This window comes from Sceloporus undulatus, chromosome 5 (genome assembly GCF_019175285.1).
Source record: "Sceloporus undulatus isolate JIND9_A2432 ecotype Alabama chromosome 5, SceUnd_v1.1, whole genome shotgun sequence".
Classification (NCBI taxonomy): domain Eukaryota; kingdom Metazoa; phylum Chordata; class Lepidosauria; order Squamata; family Phrynosomatidae; genus Sceloporus; species Sceloporus undulatus.
Window position 1 is genome coordinate 101,021,941 of NC_056526.1, and position 24,470 is coordinate 101,046,410.

Consider the following 24,470-nt stretch of genomic DNA (forward strand, 5'->3'; position numbering starts at 1 on the left):
CTCCTCCTCGCCCATGGCGCCCAACCAGGGCTCCGCCTCCCTACCTTTCTCAATCATCTCCTTCCCTCCCTTTGCTTCACTTAGCATCTTCAAATAGAGGACGTTTTGCAATTCTTCCCAGCCCCCTCAGGATGGCTGTGCCATCCTGCCTGGTGGCAAAGGGGAGCCACCACATAACTGTGCCAGGAGCAGCTGAACTGTGCCCGTTCCCCAGGTGAAAATGGCGCAGGAATGTGTGTAGGGGTTCACTTTAAATTCCAAACTTTCACTTATCACTTTCTACAACCAAAATATCCGCTGGCAAAACTTACAACTTCCCGCAATTCTAGTAGCACATGCGCACATGCTGCTCTAGGGTTAGGGTTACGAGCATTAAAATAGAGTGCAGCTGTGCTGCAGCTTCCATATCTGCATGGCATCTGACGCAGCAATTAAAGCCTGACTGCAAACCGCGCATGTCCTGGGCCCCCGACTCATTATGCACCGCAGCAGACATGGAGCTTTTAGATGGGCAACTTAAATTTGCGGCGTGACAATTGTGGCGTATCGGTGCAACAGCTTACACACGGAGATGCACAAGCACGCCTTTTCTAAAAAAGAAGCGGGAAAAAGTGGCACCTTTTTAATGCCGCTTCTTCCCACTTGGGGCGCGTAAGCGGTCGTTCATGGCGGCATTCAGGTAAGGGCCGTCTAAAGGCTATACCTTCATGATGTCATGAGCACACCCCTTTTTGCCCATCTGTAACCCGCCATAGACCACTCACCCCTGACTAAATTTCAATTTTGGACTTTGGCAACTAAGGCTTTGGCTAATCCTGGACTAAGGGGGGTTAAATTCGGTACTTATTCTTTCCAAATCGGAGTGGCCTCCACGGCAGCAGCCTTAGGATTTGAGGCACAGATATCAAACACATTGGTAGAAGACAATCTTCAGCTTTCCAGAAATATGTGCAGATGATTCCTACAACACATTAAATTGGTTGACTCTTGTTTCTTTTAGTTTTCAGAGTTCGTTCTATTACAATTCACATCCTCACCTGTGGGCACAGTATGATCTGTTGAGCAGTGAGACAGGCTTGAGCTGGTCAGATGGGCTCTCACCTTGGTCTCAGCGAAATCGCCACGAAACAAAGCTTACGCTGGAGCTGTCTGTTCAAGTTGTTGTTTGAGGAGCTGCTGATAAACCTTGGTGGCAACGACCTTGGTTTGATCAAGTGCAAAGCTCTAATTTGTCAAGCAAGACATGATTTCGATGTCATATGTCATACGTGGCCCGGCATGAGGTTCATCTGGTCTAAAATTTTGCCCCAACAGTTGTAGAGAGGGGAAAATAATCCACGTAAATTGGATGTTGCCAGAAAACAGGTTAATAGAAATTCTCTATTAAGGACATCTGGCTTTCTAATTAACCACCCATCAATTTTGTTTAAACACCCAGAGTTGTACCAGTCAGGGGGGTTCACTTTTCAAATGAAGGCAATTTGATCTTTTGAGGGATTTTCAAAATGGGGTTAAAAGACATTTTGAATAGCCTGGTGGGGAAAGGGACTAAGCTGAGCTTGTTCCTTGTCTGTGGCCCATATGGGGTTAAAGAACTGTTTGGGAAGCACCATCGGCATCCATTTGTGGTGAAAAGTTAGGCTCTTGATCAGCTTAAACACGTTAAGGGGTGTGGAGTTGTGAGAGAACCTGCCTTTGGGGTAGACATGGGGATTTTGCTCAACCTTACAAATTCGTGGGGGTTTGGGGGAGAGGGCCACTCCCTAGGACTGGACTGAGGATGCAGTCTGAATCATCGGATTTACCTCAGAGTTCGGTGTTTGTGCCCAAAGGGAAGGCTGAAGAGGAAGTCTAGGATTGACACCTGGCTTCAGCTAGACCTGCACCAGGCTCTTCACTTTAATCAATTTGCTCATAGTTTGAAGTTAAGGTTTAAGTTCAAGTGCTTATCTTTAAATAGATTATAGGTCAAATAAATGGCCCTTTATTCATCCAATTTACGTGTCTGGTCTTGTTATTTCATGGTTGGGTATCAATTCGATTTAACTACTCTGGTGGATTTAGATAATTTTTTTTGTTTGTTTTAACAGTTATTCATATATTTCCTTCACTCCACATTCATCAAAGATATGTGCACTTTTCACATAAATTTAGTAACAAACTGGATTGAATTGTTTGAATGAAATATAATCCTGTGATATAGATCTGCAGTTTTCAAAAATTATGGCCTGGAAAAGTTGTGAAAGTTACAAAAGACTCATAGAACATTGTGTCCCTTATGTTCCTTTCGTTCACATTCTTTCTAAATCAAATAATCAAGTTTTCTTAGGGAAAAGCAGAAATCAGTAAGCATACATTGCCGAGAAAAAAATCACCAGGAATTTCCAGTTACTCTAAGGTTGCCAAGTGCAGTAAAGGAAAAACTTTTATTTTTTAAAACTGGTTTCTCTTCAGATCGTATTTTTTAAAATATTTGCAGTTGTTTTGTTTAGTTTTCTTCAGCAGGCTTTACTGTTCCCCATTTATGGACTTGTTAAACCTGTTATTTGGTTCTATAAATAAAGAGTCATAGTTGTCCTAATGGATTATACCACTGTTAGGGGGATTTTCATGCAAAAGATCTCCTACAGGTATGATTAAGAGAATATTTCTTCTACTGTGAATTTAGAGTTCAAGCCTGTATTCAGTGGAATCAGCTTTGGAGGTGGGGTTAGAGCTTGACTCTCAAGCAATATATATTCAGGATAGATTAATAAATATTTAAAATTCACTGTAAAAACAGTTTATATTGTGTCCTCCTTATTGACAAAAATAGATGGCAAGCCAACAAAATCCTCAAATGCATAATGCCAGGGTTGCTCTATTTTGATGCAAACCCAAAGGAGGCATAGTAGCACGTAGCTTTCAGCATTGCTATGAAAATTTCCAAAGTACAATGGCAATTCATTTTTAAGAGATGTGTAAACATATTTTCTGAAGGGCAAGAGCTTGAATTCTGATCTCAAGGAATCCAGGCTGGAACTATACATTAAGGACTTGCTATTTTTCAGTTTGTTTCCTTCACCATCTAAGAGGAAGAAAAAAAATTACAGACAGAAAAAGGAAAGAAATAATAAACATTCAGTTTTATTTTAAGAAGCAAATGTTCTTCTGATGTAATGACATCTAAGGGACTGCAGAGACAATAGTACTAAAGCATGGGTGAGGTTACTATAGAAAAGCATTGCTCAGCTGCAGGTGACGCATATGTATGAATCAGCAATACCATAATGAGCAGGGGATTATAAGGCTTTGAGGAAGTTGGCACTTGATGAAGGATATGTAAAAGTAAGTGGGGCACCTTCATGCAGGTATTTTTTTAAAAAATTGTAATTATTTCCTTTATATAACACAATAGCACCCACCTATTTTCCAACAGGCACAATTTATTTTAGTGAGCATTTTTTGTGATTTTATCAAATGGTGTTCTGGAAAAAAGCACATGTATAGTGGTACTATTAATTAACTCGATTTAGACAATGTGTATACATTGTCTTTAGCACCTGCAGCATCATACTATAGACTCATGTTCAACTTGGGGTCTACAAAGACCCCTAGATGCCTTTCACATGTGCTCAGTAGAAGCACAGGGCCAAAAGCAAATAAAAGTTCCTGAACAATAGTCCAGAGAGATTTTGGAGCACCTCCAATGTCTCCCACTCTGAGGGTCAAAATATATACAAACAAACATGCATCTGAGGAAGCGCAGCAGGAGGCAGTGGTGCAGGAGGGCCAGGGTTTGATCCCTTGCTTGGGCATTAAAAAACACACAAGGCTAGTCATACTTTCTCAGCCTCAAGGAAGGTGAAGGCAAGCACTCTCTGGTCAAACCTCCCCCTAGAAAGCCCTTGGGGAAGTCACACTCTTTCAGCCTCAGAGGAGGGCAAACTCAAACCTTCTCTGAACAAAACTCCCACAACCAAATCCTTCTGACCTCAGAGTAAGCAACCCACCACCACAGTGGCCATACTGGGAAGTACAGTGGAACATTTTAAAAGGTGCATGCTCTAGACTGCTTCCATATGCTGTCTGGGTTTTCCTGCATTGCTGCACTTACATCATGGTGGTTATACTTTCTGTGTTAAGAATAGCCTATATGGGCTTCTTTTTGTTCTGGTTTTTAGCACAGTTTGGTCCCAGTTTTACCACATTTCAGTGACATTCATTTTCTAAACAGCAGAGGCTCAAAGCAGGGTAAAACTGCTTTATTTTGCCAGTACAGATAACTTCCTTATCCTTATCCCTGAAGCCTTTCCCCTTTTTTCTAGTATAACATTTTATTTCCCAGTATAGCCCTTTCTTTGAGTGACCAGCATGTGTCACTCTTGTATCCTTATCTATAAACTGCAGTTTCAAATCCTTGTTCCTTCAATGAGATCCTCTTATTTCTAAATGAAGTATTTCCAAAGTCATTTTCTAGTTTGTTCTCTACTGAACTTGAACAGGCCTATATCTCACTCCCAATTACTTAACTCCTAATAAAGCTTGTTTGGTTTAGCATAAATTACCCCTTTATTTTCAGTCACGTATACATATTCGTGAGTCAGCATGGCTTAGTGGTTTGAACATTGGACAATTAATCTGGTGGCCAGGGTTCAAATCCTGGCTGAACCATGTAAACCCACGGGGTGACAAGTCGCACCCTCTCAGCTTCAGAGGATGATAATGGCGAAGCCCCTCTGCAGAAACTTGTCAAGAAAACCCCATGATAGGTCAGAAACCATAAGGCACACAACAACAAATCATGCATATTATTTGTATCTCTAATTTCACCTCACCAGTTTTACATTCATTATATATTCTTATCAGGTTACTAATTTTATCATTTCTATAATAATAAGAGAAAAGAGAAAAGAAAAAGAATTCTGAAAAAAACCCACAAATATATTATAGGAATAATAATAATATCAATAAAATAGTTAATATAGTTTTCCCTTCCCCAGTATGATTATACCAACTTGAACTTTCTCCACAATCAGTTAGCATTAATTGAAATTTAGATTGGAATTGAAATTAATTTAATGTAAAAATGTACCCAAAAAAAAAAAAAAGACACTTTGAGCCAGTTGTAAGGTTTTACAGAAAACCACAACAGCCTTTCCAGACACCATTAGATGGAAATGGGCATGTGAGTTATGTGACTCAACGATCTCAACCTCTGAATTCAAGAATGTTTACCAGGACTATTTCAGAGTTTCCAAGGACTATTCCAAGTTTCATATGATCAAGAATGCTGCCTTATCCCAGTCACACATACCTCTGCAATTGCATACACTTGAATAAATGTAATTTTTTCCTTCAAACAAAGGAAAGTTTTGCATAGGGTGAGGTACAGTGTGCATTCCTGTTTCACTCCATGGGTACAATTAGTATATCAATAAGAAGCATTGAAGGAGGCATAACTTGTTAAAAGAAAACTTTTTTTTCAAAGAGAAAAGTAGTATTCATTAGATACATTTTGATCATTTTCTAACTAGTGATTTTGTCAACAAAATACATGCATAGGAACATCTCAATTATTATAAATGTACAGCAAACGATAAGTGTAATCCAGCCAAAGTTAAACCCCTTAAAAGCTGCATTGGTTTTAATGCTTAACATCACATTCTTAGATCTCTTCTAGTTAAAGCAGTGTAACATAAAAGGCATAAAATATATTTTCCACCTGCTCTGATTTATGTTGGTTCATGGTCGTTCTGTACTGTGAACTGTGCACAATACCATTTATTGTCATTCTAAAAATTGCCATTGTTTTTTCCTTGTATATGAAAAGTGGTGGGGGGAATTGATCCTTGCCCCATCATTTGTATAGATTTTGAGAAAAATCCATCTTTTAAGCTACAGCTGTTATTTCATTCATAATGGCTTTGGTGTACATACATTCAAAATAAAAAATAAAAAATAAAATAGACATGTACCTCCACTCCACTAAAAAGCAAATTAGAAAATGGGGAAGACGAGAGAAGGAGGGGAGACGAAGATAACGGTTACAAAAATAATTGGTACTTACAATCAATCTAACTTAATTACCTAATTTTCAGTTGCAGTTATTAGAAGGATAGGATTCCCACTGCTGTACTCTTACCCCAATTCCTTCTTGGGTTGGATCAACAGACATAATAGTGTTCCACTTTATGAGATGGAGTGGGAGAACAATGGACTGGGAAAGAACAAAGGAGTACAATAGAAGCAGCCTCTCCTACAGCTACAGATGTTGCAGTGTGTCAGACTCTAATTTACACATGAATGAACTTCATGAATGGTGTGATGCACTTTCATTTATGCATGTGGAAATGAGTGGATTTACATCTTCAAGACAAGAGGTCAATCTTGCAGCAAAACTTTTATTTTGTCAGTATTTTAATTATGCTATTGCTGAGTGAATAGCATCATTATAGAATACTAAATTGCTTGATGACCATATATATTTGTTCTTTAATAGCTCCATATGTTTCAGCCCCACATGTTCACTGAACAGAGTTCAAAAGGTGTCTGATAGAGAGATGCCACTGAAAGCACCAAGAGGAATTTTTGCCTCATAAGTGTTGACAAACTGTACATTTGTGCACATAACTAATTAATTTATTATGTTCTTTTGGCATATCAACACTAAACTATAGAAGTTTTATAACAGTTTTAATATAATGATTTGTGCACAGGAATTCTGCCAATGGTAGATTGGTGGCAGGCTGAGAATGTCTGCTAACTGGTGACATGGTCTGAATAGGGAGGGCATCTAATCCTGCTGTTTTGCCCAGACCATGGCCTGCCCATCATTGTGCTTATTGCCTTCACAGAATTACAATGTGTCTTTGGGAAATGTATTGGCCCTTTAACTGCTTTAAGTCCTCTACAAATATCAATATGCTCTTTTCATTTCAGTATAATTAGTGATTCACCTAGGCTGACCAGTCTTGTCTCAGTGACCCTCATAAGGTTAGCAGCAGACTTTTTGTTTTTTAATGGAAAAGCTTTTCCTGCTTCCTTGGACTGTGCCAGGCTATTTTAAAAGCACAGGACCAAAGTTGGATTTCATCAGGTAACTGTGTAAGTGAAATGATTGCTGAAATCTAAATATATTCTAGAGGGTCACCTGTGTTAATTTATTTCATCAACAACAACCAGGAATCCCATGGCAACTAAAAGAAGACCAAATGTGATGTACAGGATTGTATCACTTTACATTGTATGAGTACATTGTGAAGTTGGATATTATATAGTGTTAAAAGCTGGTGTTACTGAAAAATCAATATGATCTCCTTGGCTAGATCTATAACCATTTTGCTCTTCTGACTCATTTCCACATTCCTCCTTCAAATTCAATTCATACAAGAGATATACAAATGCTCAATATGGTTCATGAGGACAGTTATTGGGAACTGTAGCAAGATGAGAGTAAGATCACAGAACTCAAGCCCCTATCTACAGCTGTCAACTACAGTTGTCAAGGTTCTCTGTAGAGAGGGAATAAATAATTAACTTGTAGTAAATATGCCCTTTAGAGGTCACACATCTGTATGCTGTGAACTGAAAGATGTAAAACTGCCTCGTTGACTGTGGCTGAACTGGCAAAAACTGGCAGCCCGATTTCTCTTTCCTCTTCTGTCACTCTTACTACTTTGCTTGTCTTGCATTATAAAATTTTCTATCAGTTTCAATTTCTCATATTCTTCTTTCAGGAAGAAGTCAACCAGCACACTCTTCTCCTTCTTGATCTGTTCACTAATATCCTTGGGAATATCTGGGATCATCCAATCAACGAGCATGCTAAGGAACATTACCAGGTTCTGTCATAAAATAAACAAAATAAACAGGTGAAAGAGGACAGTCAATATGACACACATTGATGTGTATTAACATTAATGCTGCTAACATTATCAAAATTCTTTTATCTCAAAATTAAATATTTCTGAAACGTTTGCTCCAAAAATTTACTTTCAGGTGATAACTGAGGGATAGTCAAGATATCTTCAGAAATGGTTCTGGATATTATTGTAATGAAAAATTCACATCAGATTTTACTTCAAGTGAAATCTTGGTGGGAATTCCTATGCAGAAAAGAAAAAATCTCTGGAGCTATTGAGACTCTCTAATTCTTTTTGTTTTGATTTTAATGGCATACTTATGGTTTTGCTCTTGAATTTGTTCTTGAAATATCCTAGGTTTCCCTCACCCCTTCTCATTTGTGCTCCTTCTCTTCCCACTCCCACTGATCATGTGTCACATCTAGACTCAGGCAACATTTCAGAAATTGACTTTCACCAATTTCCACTGAGCCTTTTAAAATATTATTCAAGAATTGTAGGCAAAAGTACACTCGGCCCTTCTTATACATGGATTCAAGTAAACACGGTTTTTGAAAATATTTTTTAAAAAGCATAAATTTCAAATATCAAACCATGATTTTCCATTTTTTATAACGGACATCATTTTGCTATGTCATTATATTTAATGGGACTTGAGCATACACGGATTTTGTTATACACGGGGGATCTTGGAACGAAACCCCAGCGTATAACAAGGGTCCACTGTATTAGCAATATTACACCATTTCAACATTAGGGTCATTTTCTTTAACTGATAGCATTCCTCTTTCCTCACTTGCTTTCTATTGAATCTGGGTCCTGGAAACAATTGTTTTTTTTTCTTGGTTGCAGCCATCTTAGCTAGTTCCAGTATAATATAGCCAGCCAGTCATAGAGGGATACATTTCATTTAGGGAAATAATTGGTTAATTTAAATTTAAGGATAGTGGGAAGGAATATTCTTTGTCACACAGCAGCATTATTTGTCAAAGATGTGTATACCTGTGAGGAGGCAAGTAATGGGAGAATGGAAAACAAGTTGAAAGCCTTTGGGTAAAAATTAAAAGGGAGAGAAACAAAAGTTAACTCATTGTAGGGGTCTACCATTGTCAGGATCATAGGTCCTGCTATGGTTGCTGGCTGTATGATGTATACACTTTGTTGTAATACTGAGTGATGGGATTATGCAACATAAGTGGTGATGCTGTGTGGAAAGACTGTTTTATCTTTCTTGAAGTTGGCTACTAAGGGATAGAAGAATGTGCTTTGAACTTTCAAGGTCAATTTGATAGGAATCCTTGGTGTGGAGAGGAAAGGAGGGGTAGCTCTTGGAATGGGAATGTTTTGGTTTAAAAATGAATTGTTGGTGAGCACAAAAATGTTTGAATTGCTAACTAATATACTTTGTAACCCAAAGTACATCAGTCCAGACAATAATACCATGCTATGAAAATCTTTAGTTTCTTCAATTAAGCTTTCTGTTTTTACTGAAGCCTGTGCCTCTGAAATGAGGTGAGCTAGTACATGACAACCATTGCCCACCCTTTCTGACTGAAGTTTTGGATGTGCCTTCCTAAAACAAATGACTAAATATTTAAAAAGAAGATGCATGTTGTCTCCCTGGGGTAAAATCTGTGATGTGACAGAGTGGCTGACAAGACTGGTCATGCCTACTGACCAATACCCCTTCCTTTTGGTCCATGTGGGAACCAATGACACTGCAAGACACATCCTTCAGAATATCAGGGTAGCAAGCTGAAAGAAATGGATGCAAAGATTGTCATCTTGTCTCTTTTGCCAGTTGAAGGGCATGATCCAGGAAGAAATAGGAAAATAACAGAGGTGAATAACTGGCTCCGTAGATAGTTCCGCAGAGAACAATTTTTGATCATGGTCTGTGGTTCCATGAGAAGGGACTTCTGGCAAGGGATGGGTTGCATCTCACACCAGTTGGCAGAAATGTTTATGCCAACAGTCTCAAGAATTTGGTCAGGAGGGCTTTAAACTGTGTTATGTGGGGGCGGGAGTGGGAGGGCCACTGTGTGAAGAAGATGGCAAAATGCTAACAAAGGACAGAAAAGACAGAATTACTCAACACCTTCTTTGCCTCAGTGTTCACAGTAAAGGCAAAGGGTGCTGAACCTGAGGAAAATGGAGCAGAGTACAGAGTAGGGGAAATTCAGCAGAGAATAAGTAATGAGATAGTACAGGAATATCTGGTTAATCTAAATGAATATAAGTCTCTAGGACCAGATGAACTACATCCAAGAGTATTCAAAGAACTAGCAAATGTAATATCTAAGCCATTGGAAATAATCTTTGAGAACTCTTGGAGAACAGGAGAAGTCCCAGCAGACTGGAGGAGGGCAAACGTTGTCCCCATCTTCAAAAAGGGGATAGTCCTACTCAAAAAAGTCCTACTCAAAAAAGACTGGACAACTGGACATTGGACATTGGAATATTAAGGAGAGGAGGAAGCAGAGAAGAAAGAATGGAATGGAAAAAGATTTGAACTATGAAGGAAAAAAAGAGGGGATAGTGAACCAAAGTGACTGTGGGTGGAAACAAGAAGCACCCAGCTCAGAATAGAAAGAGTAAGGGAGAATATATGTGTTTGCTTACTTTAAGTTTAATGCTATGAGCGTGTTGAGATTTAAAAGCCAAAAACCCACACAGGTGCAGAAGTTTATGGGGTTTGCCAACTTTACCGACAGTTCATTCCCAACTTCGCTCAGGTCGCCCTACCCATCACGGATTTGTTGAAAACCAAAGGGGATGGTGGGGAAACAGAGCTGAGGTTGGGAACAGAGGGGCCTGATAAACTCAAGCCATCCTATAAGGTAAATTGGACCAGGGAATGCACTGAGGCTTTTGTAAACCTGAAGCGGCTGTTCAGTTCGGAGCCTATTTTGAAGCACCCTGATCCCGAGCAACCGTTCATAGTGCAGGTAGACACTTCATATGCAGCAGTGGGGGCTGTTCTACTGCAAAAGGATGGGGTGGGAAAGCTAAGCCTATTTGTCAAAAAATTTCAATTCTACTCAAGGGGCTTGGCCTTGCTGGGAACGGGAGGCCTTCACCATCAAATAGGCTTTAGAGTCATGGAGACAATTCCTGGAAGGGGTGCCCCACCAATTTGAAGTATGGACTGATCACCGGAATTTGGAGGCTCTGCAGTCGCCCAGGCGCCTGAGCCCCAAACAAATGTGGTGGGCCAAGCACTTTTACAAATTCAATTTTGTTATAAAGTTCATTCCAGGGAAAGACAACCTTTTAGCTGACAGCCTGTCTAGAATGCACATGCCTGGGGACAAGGAAGAGCCAGAAAAACAGACCTTATTTACTCCTCAGCAACTGGGGCTGGGGGTAACCACCCGTAGCCAGGCCAAAAGGGAAGTGGAACAACAGGTAGAAGAACTGGACCCCTTGGTGGAGGAAATTGTACAGGCTTATGAAACCAATGAGGGACTGAAGGGACTGGAGTCTGAACTGCAAAAAACGGACATTGAAGTTTGGTGCAAAGAGGGGAAGATCTATGTACCCTAAGGCCCAAGGTGATGGCGGTCTGTCATGATGTTAAGGCTGCAGGCCACTGGGGCTTTGTCAAGACATGGCACACATTGCACACCAAATATTGGTGGCCTGGGGCCAGGAAGGATGTGGAGACATGTACAAGGTTGCGAAGTGTGTGCCCGAGCAAAGGCCCATACGGGGAAGCCGAGTGGATTGTTGAGGCCTTTGGAAACTCCTAGTAGGCCTTGGCAACACATAGGCATAGACTTTATTATGGATCTACCTGAAAGCAAGGGCAGGGACACTATTTGGGTAATTACAGATCTATTTTCGAAACAGGTGCACTATGTGGGGTGCAAGGGGTTGCCAAGTGCCCAAAGGCTTGCTGACATGTTTATAGAGCATATATACCATTGCACTTCCTGCCAGATAAGATAATGTCAACTAGAGGCAGTCAGTTTACCTCCCAGTTTTGGAAGTGTCTACAAGACAAACTGGAGGTGCAGCTGGCCCTTAGTACTGCTTTTCACCCTTGTATGAACGGTCAGACTGAACGAATGAATAAAAGCTTGGAAATGTACTTAAGGTGCTATGTAAATCACCTACAGGGCAATTGGGTGGTTTTATTGGCCCACGCAGAAGTTGCATTTAATATGGCGGCGCATGCACTGGAGTGTCGCCATTTCAAGCAGTCTTTGGCTATGAACCTAGAGTCATCCCTCAACTCACCCCAGCGCCAAAAGATCCAGTGTCGGTGGAGAAATGGAGTGAAATGTTAAGAGACAATTGGGAAAAGATTGAGGACACTTTGAAACAAGCCAAGTTGGATTACAATAAGTTGTTGTGGATCATTGGTCTGAAGATTCCAAGTCTCACAATTATTATGATATAAATAACATAAGACGAAACTATTTTGGCTAAACTGTTTTCTCAAATTATACTTTAATGGAATTTACGCATTGATTTTGAACACAAGTTTATAGCTAGGTTTAAAACTAGTCACTTATTATATAACGCATAACCTCAAATATATTCACTGGTATTAAATTAGACAACCTAGTGCCGTTTTTGTCTCTTTTGTTAAATTATGTATAATGTAACATAGAATTGGAAGTTGATATTTCATTTTCATTTTGGTGACAGTATAACATGTCTAAAATGGTTTGAATCAAAGAAAAAAATAGTCTGGGGAGGATAAAGGAGAAAGGAGGCGATAAGTAGAGGAAGGAAAAGAATACATAGTTTTCCTACTTTGTTAATTTAATTTTTGGGGGGTTAAATTTGTCATATTTCAATGATAATAGGGAACCCCTAGAATGTTATCATATTTGTTATATCACTCTTCTCAGCTGAAAAAGCTTCTCGTATATAGCCTTTATATAATTTTTCATATCTTATCTCTTATTATTGAAACAATACTGGTTTATAAGGTGGAACGTCTGGAGAAAATGGCTTCAAACAGAAGTATCCTTTCTTGAAGGTCTTTAAACAGAGGCTGGATGGCCATCTGTCAGATTTACTTTGATTGTGATTTCCTGCAGGGGGTTGGACTGTATGGCCCTTGTGGTCTCTTCCAAATCTGTGAGTCTAAATACAGATCTACAGGCAAAGAAGAGGCTCTTTTGAAGACAATATAAAAATAATGGATCCCACTATGCAACTCATAGAGGAGGTGCGGAAAATAAGGCAACAAATGAGAAAATTGCACAATGAAATGAAGTAAGATCTGAAAGAATCAGATCAGGGGTGAAATAAAGGAGGCAAGAGCAGAAATAAGAAAGGACTTCAAAAAGGAATTCAAGGTATTTGGGGGGGGGGGAATGGAAAAGATGACTTCAGATATAAAAAAAAACAACCAGAAAGAGATTAAGGAAATAAAGGAAAGAACTACAGATTTGGAAAACATCTCAAAGGAATTCTTGATAAAACAAGAGCAGGAACAGATAATGGAATTAAATAGTGAATTAAGATACAGGGACAGATAGATAAAAATTAGTGGAATTCCGGAAAAACTAATGAAGACCTTACAGACAGATTGCTTCCTGAATTAGTGAACTATGTAGGAATTTCAGAAGAAATGATGGACCATGAAATAGTATTTTTTTCTGAGAGAACTCTGCACAAGTGCATGAAAAGAAAATACCACATGATATAATAATTTGTTTTGTTCAAATGAAAATGAGGGATTTGATAATTAAAAAATAATTAGGGGGTAAAACTCTTCATAGTGGACAATGAAGCCAAGATCTTTAAAGCGGAAAAAATTTATTAAGAGTTCCTAAAGCAAGATATACTTCATCTCGGAGGGCATTTTCCATCTCAGCCCCACAGCTTTGGAATTCCCTGCCCAACGAGCTCTACGTTGTCACCTCCCTAGGTGTATTCAAGAGGAATTTGAAGACCTTCCTATTCCGCCAGGCTTTTCCCCATGTGCCTTAATGCTATCTGTTATTTCCCCTTGATGATGTATACTGTTCAATCCAGCTGTTTGTTATGGTTTTAATGTTTTGTATGATAATTGGTTTTAGATGTATAGTTTTTAATTGGTATGGGTGGTTGGTTTGCACATAGTTGGGGATATATGTTGTTTATAATTGTTGTTTGTTGTTGTTTTTGTTGGAAACTGCTATGATCTACACAGGAATAGTGGTATATAATAATAATAATAATAATAATAATAATAATAATTATTATTATTATTATTATTATTATTACTAGATTAACCAGATATTCGTGTACTATCTCTACTTATTCTGTGCTAAATTTCCCATGTTCTGTCGTCTGCTCCATTTTCCTCAGGTTGAGCACCCTTGCCTTTTCTGAGAAGACTGAGGCAAAGAAGGTGTTGAGTAATTCTGCCTTCTCTGTCCTCTGTTAGCATTTTGCCATCTTCTCCATGCAGTGGCCCTACCATTTCCTTCTTCTTCCTTTTTCTGCGGACATATCCAGAAAAGCCCTTTTTATTGTTCTTAACCTCTCTAGCAAGCCTGAGTTCATTCTGCTCTTTAGCTTTTCTAACTTTATCTGTACACGTGCAATTCCTCCATCTGACTCGGGGGCCCGTAGTAGGCTCCCACAATAACATCCCTGTTGTTTCCCTCCCCTAGCTTCCAGGGTTGATGTCCTGGATGCCTTCACCGGTGTAAATATCTCTGACATATAATGTTATTCCTCCTCCATTCCTGTTTGGCCTGTTTTTCTTAAAAAGGTTATATCCCTCTATTTGTACATTCCAATCATGAGACTCCTCCTACCAGGCTTAAGTAATTCCTATTATATAATATTTGCTGAAAAGAGAAAGGAGGTGACTAGTATCTGGATGTAGTTTGTAGCAACGGGAAGAGAACAGAAGTCCGCCTACCCACTCTCCAGTGAGTTGATGGAAATAGCCGGGAGGGAGGTCAGTTCTGTTATCCCAGCTACACAATCACAGCTAGGGCTGGCTGGAGACTGGGTGCCTCCCCTCTGATTGTTAATGTCTTTAAAGCTGCGAGGGGGATAGAAATTGCAACAAGGAGGTAATTAATACCTCTTTCTGCAATTCCACCAAAGGACATACAGCAAGAGGACTTTGGCCTACAACCAACATTTTTATTGGATGTTTCAAATGGTGGCACAGCCAATCAAACTTATGCCATAGCTATTTTGGTCATTTTGGTCATTTGCAAAAATATGGAATTTTGTAATGGGTCTGGTTTTCCCAGAGTTATGGCGAAAATTTAAACTTCATTGGTAGTTTTGCTGAAGTGCTGAAGACAGGAAATGCACTCATTTTCAAACTTTTCTTCATATTTATACCTATCACTCACCAATGTTTGGGTGAGTGATAGATTGCCAGAATATTTTAATGCTTTTTTCCCCTGGTGAGATTAATAATGTACTTTCCAGTGGATAGTGGCTTTTTTGGTAGGGGGGGGCTCAATAGACAAATGAGATATACATATGTTGCAGACATCAATAATAAATATATTATACGAAACAATAAAGTAACATAACAAACAAAAGATTTACCTGAAAAATAATGACAAATGCCAAACGAGCAGACAGAACAGACCAGTACTGCTTCGAGAATTCATAGTGGTTTTCAGACCATGGAGCTTCCCTATAATCCTTAAATCTGTAAAATGAAGCCATTGTATTTTAATTGTACATTTGATAGCAACATCTTGTCTGCATCACAAACATCAAGAAATGCCTTGTTAAACAGTTCTCCATCAGCTATGTAATTAGCATAATTTATTTCTAACAAAAGTACATTCTGAGATTAATCTTCATGATTATGTAAAATACAGAATTCTGAATACTGCCTCTAAAATTTAACAGTCATAATCACATGCATGTTATGTAAGATTGGAGTATTTTGTCAATGTTTAAGTTAGACTGGTGAATTAAATATTTTGACTGACACTTAATAACTTTTAAAATTCTTAATACAGAATACTTAAGTATTAATTTTTAAAAATGTATTAAATTTATTCCTTTATTTATTTATTTATTTATTTAATAATTATTAAATTTATATTGTACATTCTTGTCACATAGCGGAGTGGCTATCTGCGATGAAATTCACATAAAAACAAATACAACTGTATGTTTGACTAAACCATTTTTGCTTGCAGGTGGAAGGACAATAAAATAGGACTTCTAAAATCTAGGAACAACCAAGAAGGAAGTCATTTCTCACATTTCCACCACTGCTTCTAATATTAAAACCCAGGCAGTCTCATAGGTCCTTCACATCTCCAACAGCCTAGTCCCAAGTCACTTATATAATAAATGTTTATTTATAAACCGCTTTGCCAACGATCAAAGCGGTGTACATGTCGTTAATCAAACAGTAAAAACGGTAAAAAAGAGTCTACATCATAAAATACATATTAAAATAGAATTAAATTCAAACGTCAGTAAGAGCATTGGATAAAAAACTGTTAAAAACATAGCAATCTATTAAAACCAAACTGCAGAAACAATAGGGGAGGTAGAATCTTAGATGGAATTGGGAGGGTAGGCTTGTTGAAAGAGATAGGTTATAATCAACACTTTGAACTGGCAGTTTATGTGCTCCCTCTCAATGGTCTTCACATTCTGAGATTCAGGTTTATGTAAAATACAGAATTCTAATTAAATGTTAGAGGCAATATTCAGAATTCTTTATTTTACATAATCCTGAAGGTTAATTTTATTGGAAATTGGACCAGTTTTATTGGACCAATTCTGAAAACCCTCTCCCAGCAGGTCACATTAATACAATGAGGAATAAAATGGAACTCCAAGGAACACTACAAACCAATGGACAAATTATTGAACAAGAAAATCTCAGAAAATTCTTCTGAATTTTCCAGCTATATTGACCAATGCTACTGAAAAATGATCCATCCAAGTTCAGACAAATTCTACAGCATAATACCATAACTGAACATGTAAAAAGGTGTTGATTGGTCCAGCAGTGGAATGTGGACATATTCTTCCTGTCCAGTTCCATGTGTGTGTGTGTGTGTGTGTGTGTGTGTGTGTGTATATATGCCCTAGCTTTTACTTATACTATATTTCTCTTTAGACTGTGGAATGGGGCTTGGTATTACTCAGTAAATGTGGTTTATTTTGGCAAGCCCTCAGCTCTTTCTAGTTATTATATTATCCTCCAAATCTTGATACCATATCAGATTTGAACAACCACTTTCCAAATAAACACTTTTAGTGTTAGAATTACCAATGTGCATAGATCAGGGTGTCTTCTGTGCTGTTAATATTCTGTAACTGAATCTAACAAGAGCATTTCTCATCAAAATATCTTAAATACAGTACCTTAAGGAATGAAAATCTTTGAATCCTATTTTGTTATATTTCCACCTACACTTGAATTTACTAATGAGCTTCTTCCCTGAAGTATTGAAAGAAGAATTCTGTCTGAAGTTTCTTTTTAATTGCATTTGTAATTGTTTGAATTTTTTCTCTTTCATGTTGTTTATTTGTAAAACTTTATTGAAGACTCTTGCAGACTAGTACTGCTTGTTTTGTAAATTCTAGGCAGACTGAGAGTGTGTGTACAAAGGAAGTTTGAAAGTTTTTTAGTTTCTACATTGCATTTGCTGCCTTATAGCTCTAGAAACTCACATCAAGACACCTGTTGGCTATTATTGGTAGGCTGATTTGGAAAGCAAAAGTTTATAAATAACTCACAATCAAAGCTGGTACATTAGACTGGGATTGTGATTGTCTACAATATTGGAATGGAGATAGGCAGGATAGCTCTGGAGGCTTCAGGCCAAGGACATTGAGCCCTGAGTGTTTATTAATTTGAATTCTGCTTATCTGTTTGTCTATTGACTAAAACTTAAATCAGCTCTTCTAAAGTCTAGAAAGTGTGTCTGACTATCTGGCTTCTCATTTCCACTGTATAACAAATTTGAGGAGAATATGATCATTCCTACCTAAGAATCCCACTACTTGCATCCCATTGACCCCGCCATTCTTGTTGGTTAGGATCAGATCTAAAATTGCTTTCCCCCTTGTTTTTTCTTCCACCTTTTGGACAATGAAATTGCGTTCAAGACAAGAGAGAAATTTACTAGACCTTGAGGATTTGGCTGAGTTTGAATTTCAGCAAATGTCAGGATAGTTGAAGTAACCCATCACTATTACATCTCTCCTTTCTGAATGTGTGGCCATCTGTTCTAGAAAGGCATCATCCAATTCCTCAGTCTGACTTGGGGGTCTGTAGTAGACTCCCACAATAACATCCCTGTTGTTTCCCTCCCCTTTAATTTTTATCTAGATGCTCTCCACCTGGCTTCCAGTTTTGATGTCCTGGATCTCTTCACTGGTGTAAATATCCCTGACATATAATCCTATTCCTCCTCTTTTCCTGTTTGGCCTGTTTCTCTCACAATGGTTATACCCCTCTATTTCTACATTCCAATCATGAGACTCATCCCACCAGGTTTCAGTAATGCCTATTATATCATATTTGCTTTGTTGTACTAGGAGTTCAAGTTCATCTTGCTGATTTCCTGTGCATTAGTGCTCTGTGCATTAGTGTAGAGACATCGAAGACCATGTGTTCCCTTTACTTGCGGCCTGTGCAAGATTTTTTTGCCTTCCACTGTTGGGTCCTTGCACCCTTTGCCTTGTTCCCTCTATGACAGTGTGGCTATTTTCTCCAGCCCTTTTGACTTCCAGAATATTGTCTCCCACATAACTCAGCTTAAAGCCCTCCTGATCGAATTCTTGAGATTGCTGGCAAAAACGTTTCTGCCAACTTAGATGTAACCTATCCCTTGCCAGAAGTCCCCTCTCCATGGAACTGCAGCCCATGATTTTTCCATATCAACTTTTTATTTGCCTGAAGTTCCAGACTGCTTTAGAATGCTTCTTTTTTCTCAGCACTCAGAGAACTGCAGTACAAGCAGTTTCTTTTCTCAAAGAAAAGCAGTAGTGCACAGTTTTAATAGATTAAACTGCTGTTAAAGGATGCTCCCCCAAATACTGCTTTAATCAAATTCAGTGCATTTCATAGCTGAAGTCCATATGTCTGTTTCTCTCTTTCTTATTCTCTCTGTTTATCATAAGTTTTGTCAAGGTGCATGCTGGGTTCATAACCCTTGTTGAAGAGAACACAAGCTGAGTTTATGTACACAGACAAGATGCATAGCAAACTTCCTATCACACACAGGAATAAATCTCAGTACAGCAAGGTTTCTCTCAAATGAGGGTTCTTTAATCTTTGTTACATAACTATTTACAATGGTTACACAGAGTATAAGATTAATTTGAATACTCTCAAATATTCAAATACTCTCAAATAACTTTACCAACCAACTGACCATAACAAGTATGATCTATATCGCTGTCTCCACGTCTGTGTCCTCCGTGCCCTTATCGAGTCCCTCCTTAATGTCCTCTTTTCACTTCAGGTTCTCTCTGGTCTTTGGTCTGTGCCTGTTTAGTCCCACGTCTTTTCCTCACTTCAGTTCTTCGCTATCTCCGTCCAGGTTCCACGTTTCTTTTACTCCAATCCCTGTATTCTGCTCCACGTGTTCCTTAAATCTGTGGGCTTTTGTAGGCTTTCTGATGTAAGTGTAGTCAGGCTCCGCGCCCCTCCCTTTCAGCCTGCGTTTCCTCTCAGTGCTGGGCTCCACGTTTAACTCTTTCTAGGTTTCCAGTCCTCCGTTTCTCTATCAAGCTCCACTCCCTTCCTTATTTGTCTTTTCCACCTTTTCTCCCTGCTCATAGGAGCATTCTCTATGTTGCTCTTTATTATATCTTTATTTGGTTATCTTGGCTTTTTATTGCTTTAATTGGCTGTCCTGTTCTGTGCTGCATGGATTGCATCGGCAGAGTCTCGTCCAGCAGAGCTGTTCAGGGTGGTTAGGGAATTAACACAACCCCTGGCCACCCTGAACCCCTTATTAGAGCCAACTGTAGCCTTTTAATGACTGTTTTGCCAATAAAATCTCTCAGATAAGGGCTGATCTTGATGCCAGTCTTTTGACAGAACCTATAGCAGAGGCCTCCAGTGACTCTGGAAACAAGGTTATTCTGGATAGTTTTGAGTTTGCTAATACCGAGGATGTTGACCCTTGCCGTTCTTGGTTGACCGTTCAGGGAGGAGATGCTATTAGAACTGCTTTACGTCTGATAGTAAATGCATCTCTTTGGGAAAGTACATTTGCATCACCTTTAAAACAGGCAATAGTAAAACCTCTTTTGAAGAAACCTTCCCTTGATCCCCTGGTAATGAGTAATATAGACTGGTCTCCCTACTACCATTCTTGGGCAAGGTGACTGAGAGGGCAGTCTCCTTTCAACTCCAAGCAGTCTTGGATGAAACCGATTATCTGGACCCATTTCAAACTGGCTTCAGAGCGGGACACGGAGCTGAGACTGCCATGGTCACCTTAGTTGATGACCTCCGTCTAGGCATTGACAGGGGAAATCTGCCCCTGTTAGTGCTTTTGGACATCTCAGCGGCCTTCGATACCATCGACCACGGTATCCTTCTGGAATGCCTGGGAGAGTTGGGTATCGGGGGCACTGCGCTCCAGTGGTTCCGATCCTACCTCTCGGGAAGGTTCCAGTCAGTGAGGCTGGGGAATAGTTGCTCTTGTAAAAGAGAGCTGACATCTGGCGTTCCTCAGGGCGCCATTCTATCCCCCATGCTGTTCAACATTTACATGAATCCGCTGGGAGAGATCATTCGGAAGCATGTTATCAGTACGCTGATGTCTCCGATTGATACAGTGACTAAGGATGGCACTTCTCCTCTGGATGCCTGCCTGGGGTCAGTAATGGGCTAGATGAGGGAAAACAAACAAGCTGAATCTAGAGAAAACAGAGGTACTCGTGATAGGTTCCCCAAGTCCAGAAAGAGAAATTTGCCACCCTATCCTTGATAAGATTACGCTTCCCCTAAAGCAGGGGTAGGCAATCTGTTTGAGCCGGGGACCGGGTTGCTGTCCCTCAGACAACTGGGGGCCGAAGCCAAAAAATAAATAAGTTTTTTAAAAAATTAAAATTAAATAAATAAATAAACCGGGACAAATGTAGGACAAAATTTTCAAATGGAGGACACTTTTAAAAAAATGGAGGACATACAAAAACATTTGCTGATTTTTAAAAAAATGTTAATATAAATGCATGTTTTGGAGGCTTCGATAGACAATTGCCCCCTTGCATGCCGCTTGCCCCCCCTTGCCCACCTCCTCCTGATAGGCCAAAGGCCCCACGCCCTCATGCGAGAGGCCAAAGGCTCTGGCGGCAATCGGTGGCAGGACCGGGCTGGGGCCGGTCCCAAGGCCTTGCCGGGCCGCATCCGGCCCATGGGCCGCAGGTTGCCTATCCCTGCCCTAAAGGATAAAGTTCGCAGCTTGGGAGTACTCCTGGACTCATATCTACAGTTATCACCTCAAGTAGATGCGATGGCCAGGAGTGCTTGGTACTGGCTTCAGCTGATACGCCAACTGTGTCCCTGTCTGGACCCAAAGGACCTTGAAACTGTAGTACATGCACTGGTAACCTCTCGCTTGGATTTCTGCAATGCGCTCTACATGGGGCTACCTTTGTACCAGGTTCAGAAGCTTCAACTGGTTCAAAACGCTGCAGCCAGATTGGTTGCCGGAACCTTAAGGTCGGACCATATAACATCCGTATTAAAATCTCTTCACTGGCTGCCAATTCGCTTCCGGGCCCAATACAAAGTGTTGGTTATTACCTATAAAGCCCTATATGGCTTGGGCCCGAGTTACTTGAGGGAGCACCTCTCCCTACATAATCCGCTCCGCACCCTCAGAACAACGGGGAAATACTTACTTGAATACCCCAGGGTAAAACTATCAGCAACTCATCAGAGAACCTATACGGCGACAGCCCCTATTTATTTATTTAGGTATTTATATCCTGCCTGGCTCTCAGGGCGGCTTACAATTATTGTTTTTAATCAGACAGTTCCCTGCCCTCAGGCTTACAATCTAAAAGACACGAAACAAAAGGAGAAGGGAATGGTGGAGGGAGAGGGGATGAGATCCAGTGGTTCTTCTCTCCCTCTGAGGCCTGGACCAAGGCAGATGGATTGGAGGGTGGGCTCTTCCTTCTTCCAGGCTAGTCCTGATGGAGCTGGACCTGCCTGGTGAACTCCCTCTCAGGCCGGCAGATGGCACTTATGGAGGGCACAGTCTCCTTCCTCTCAGGTCAGTGGATGGCAGTTATGGAGGGCAGAGTCTCCTTCCTCTCAGCCCCTACCCACTGGAATGCACTTCCAGAAAAGATCCGACTCTGCCCCACATTAGAAGCCTTCAAAAAGGCATTGAAAACCTACCTCCGACTCTCTTTAGATTATGATGGCCAACCACAACCAATAATTTTAACTGCTTTGTATATGGTTTTTAGGTTTTTATTGAATTGTATGTAATTGTTAATGTAATTACTGAGGTACTATATTGCTTTGTACTGTGACATGCGTCACATAATCAGTATACTGTGAACCGCTTTGATCTGGAGGAAAAGCGGTATACAAATAAAAATTATTATTATTATTATTATTATTATTATTAAATATAGCTAAGGCCTTCGAGGACAGGCGGAATCCATATGACATTTGTTAATAGCACCAGTAGATGCAGAACCTGTCTTGGATTCCATCCTGGAAGAAAGATAGGATAATAATCGAATAAATAAATAAATAAATGTCAGGGGTACCTTTACCTGCAAAAAGAAACTTCCTGTTGAAACTGTGAATTTTCTGGCTCCGTTCCAGTCTTAAAATCGCTGACATTGAAGTATGAGAGGGTGTGATTGATAAAGCCATGCATAGTTCCATTAAAGCTGTATGCATATTGATAGACAAGGCGTGGAATGAAATCAGAAGTGATAGAAATGACAAATGCCTGGGGTGGGGAGGGGGGAAGCAAGAAAAAATGCAAATGCTTGTGATATACTTTGATGTCACTCACTTTATGGATGATGGTGGTGGTCACAATGGTAGATAACTAAGATTTCCAGCGATGCAGAGAGAAATAAATAGTTTTGTAGCAGTTCAAGCATATATATGTCTCCAGAGCAATTTGGAAATGAATCTCCTGTTTACAGTAACACTTCCACTATTTTATCTACTGAATAAAAGTAGCTGTTTTAGTAGCTAGCAGGCTAAGGAGTCTGGTATGTGTGGTGCAGTGGTTAAATGCAGCCACTCACTCAAAACCATAAGGTTGTAAGTTCAATCCCAGCTAAGGGGACTCAAGCTTGACTCAGGCTTGCATCCTTCTGAGGTTTCTAAAATGAGTGCCCAGCTTGTTGGGGGCATTTAGCTTACAGTTGTAAACCGCTTAGACACTTTTCGTTCAGTATGCAGCAGTATATAAATGAAGTGGTTTGTTTGTGCCTTTTAAAAACACATATCTTGGAAGGTTTTTACTGCCATTATTTGGGATCCATAGAATGCTTTATTTTAAAAGGATGGTCAAGCAGTGTAGCAACTAGAAACAATAATAGAATGATGAGCTGAAATCAAACACATTTATCTGTAACATAAACCTGTGTTAGTTAATGCAATGATTTCAAATGAAGTGCAAGGTGAGATATGTAAGTGCCCACCCCTGCTTCTCAGTGGCTCTTTTCCAAACCCATGAGAACCTGCCTGTTCCTTATGCCAGAGCTAAGGGAGTCTTTTAACTATTGTTGGTTTTGCTTGTACAGCAGTTCTTTCAGAGAAACAGAAGGGACTGCCAAAACTCTAATTTCCTATATTCTTCAAACAATGCTCCTCCTCCTCCTCTCTATAGTAACGTTTATATTCTCTGAGGTGCTTTATGGTGCTTATTTTTGATCTATTGTTGTATTAGATTATACTAGAGACCATTGGATTGCAGCCCAAAAACTGATGGTTGAATAAGGCTCATTGTTTTAATATGCACAAACATGGAGAAAATATCAGGAATATGTAGAGAATCAACAGTATTAACTATGGTTGCTACTACTATGTAGCTTGACTAATACAGTTTGACACTGCTTTAACTATCATAGATCATATGGACTTCTGGGTTTTTAAGTTTGTAGTGGCAACCAATCTCTGACAGAGAAAGCTAAATATCTCACAAAATTACAAATTTCAGAATTCTGTGGCATTGAGCTATGGCAATTAAAGCTGTGTCAAATTTAGTTAATTTTGCACTGTTGATACAGCCTATGGAGATTATCACACCAGCTTTTATTCCCACCCTAGGCACAGGATGTAAATGCACAAGGATGGATTCTATCACACAGCTCTGTCCAGGAAGTACTCATCCTGCACCCAATCTAAGCAGGGGTAGGCAATCTTTTTGAGCCGGGGGCCGGGTTGCTGTCCCTCTGACAACTGGGGGGCCGAAGCCAAAAAATAAATAATTAAAAAATTAAAAAAAATTAAATACATAAATAAACCAGGACAAATGTAGGACAAAATTTTCAAATGGAAGACACTTTTTTTTAAAAAAAATGGATGACACGCAAAAAAATTGCTGATTTTTAAAAAAATGTTAATATAAATGCATGTTTCTGAGGCTTCTGTAGACAATTGCCCCCCAAAGGCCCCGGCGGCAATCGGCGGCAGGACTGGGCTGGGGCCGGTCCCAAGGCCTCGCC

At 39.7% G+C, this 24,470-nt stretch overlaps 1 protein-coding gene across 4 annotated transcripts in view; it reads right to left on the reverse strand.

Annotated features, from left to right (window-relative positions):
- Positions 1-5,012: 5,012 nt before the first annotated feature.
- ANO2 (anoctamin 2) overlaps positions 5,013-24,470 on the reverse strand; it is a 154,598-nt gene continuing 135,140 nt past the window's right edge. For 3 of the 4 annotated variants that reach the window (XM_042469196.1, XM_042469197.1, XM_042469195.1), the window contains exon 22: positions 15,392-15,474. In XM_042469196.1, coding sequence (XP_042325130.1) covers positions 15,469-15,474 — 6 coding nt within the window. In that variant the 3' untranslated portion in view covers positions 15,392-15,468. Of the gene's footprint in view, positions 7,827-15,368; positions 15,475-22,556; positions 22,739-24,470 lie in introns of those variants that run through there. The other variant, XM_042469198.1, reaches the window with a different exon arrangement.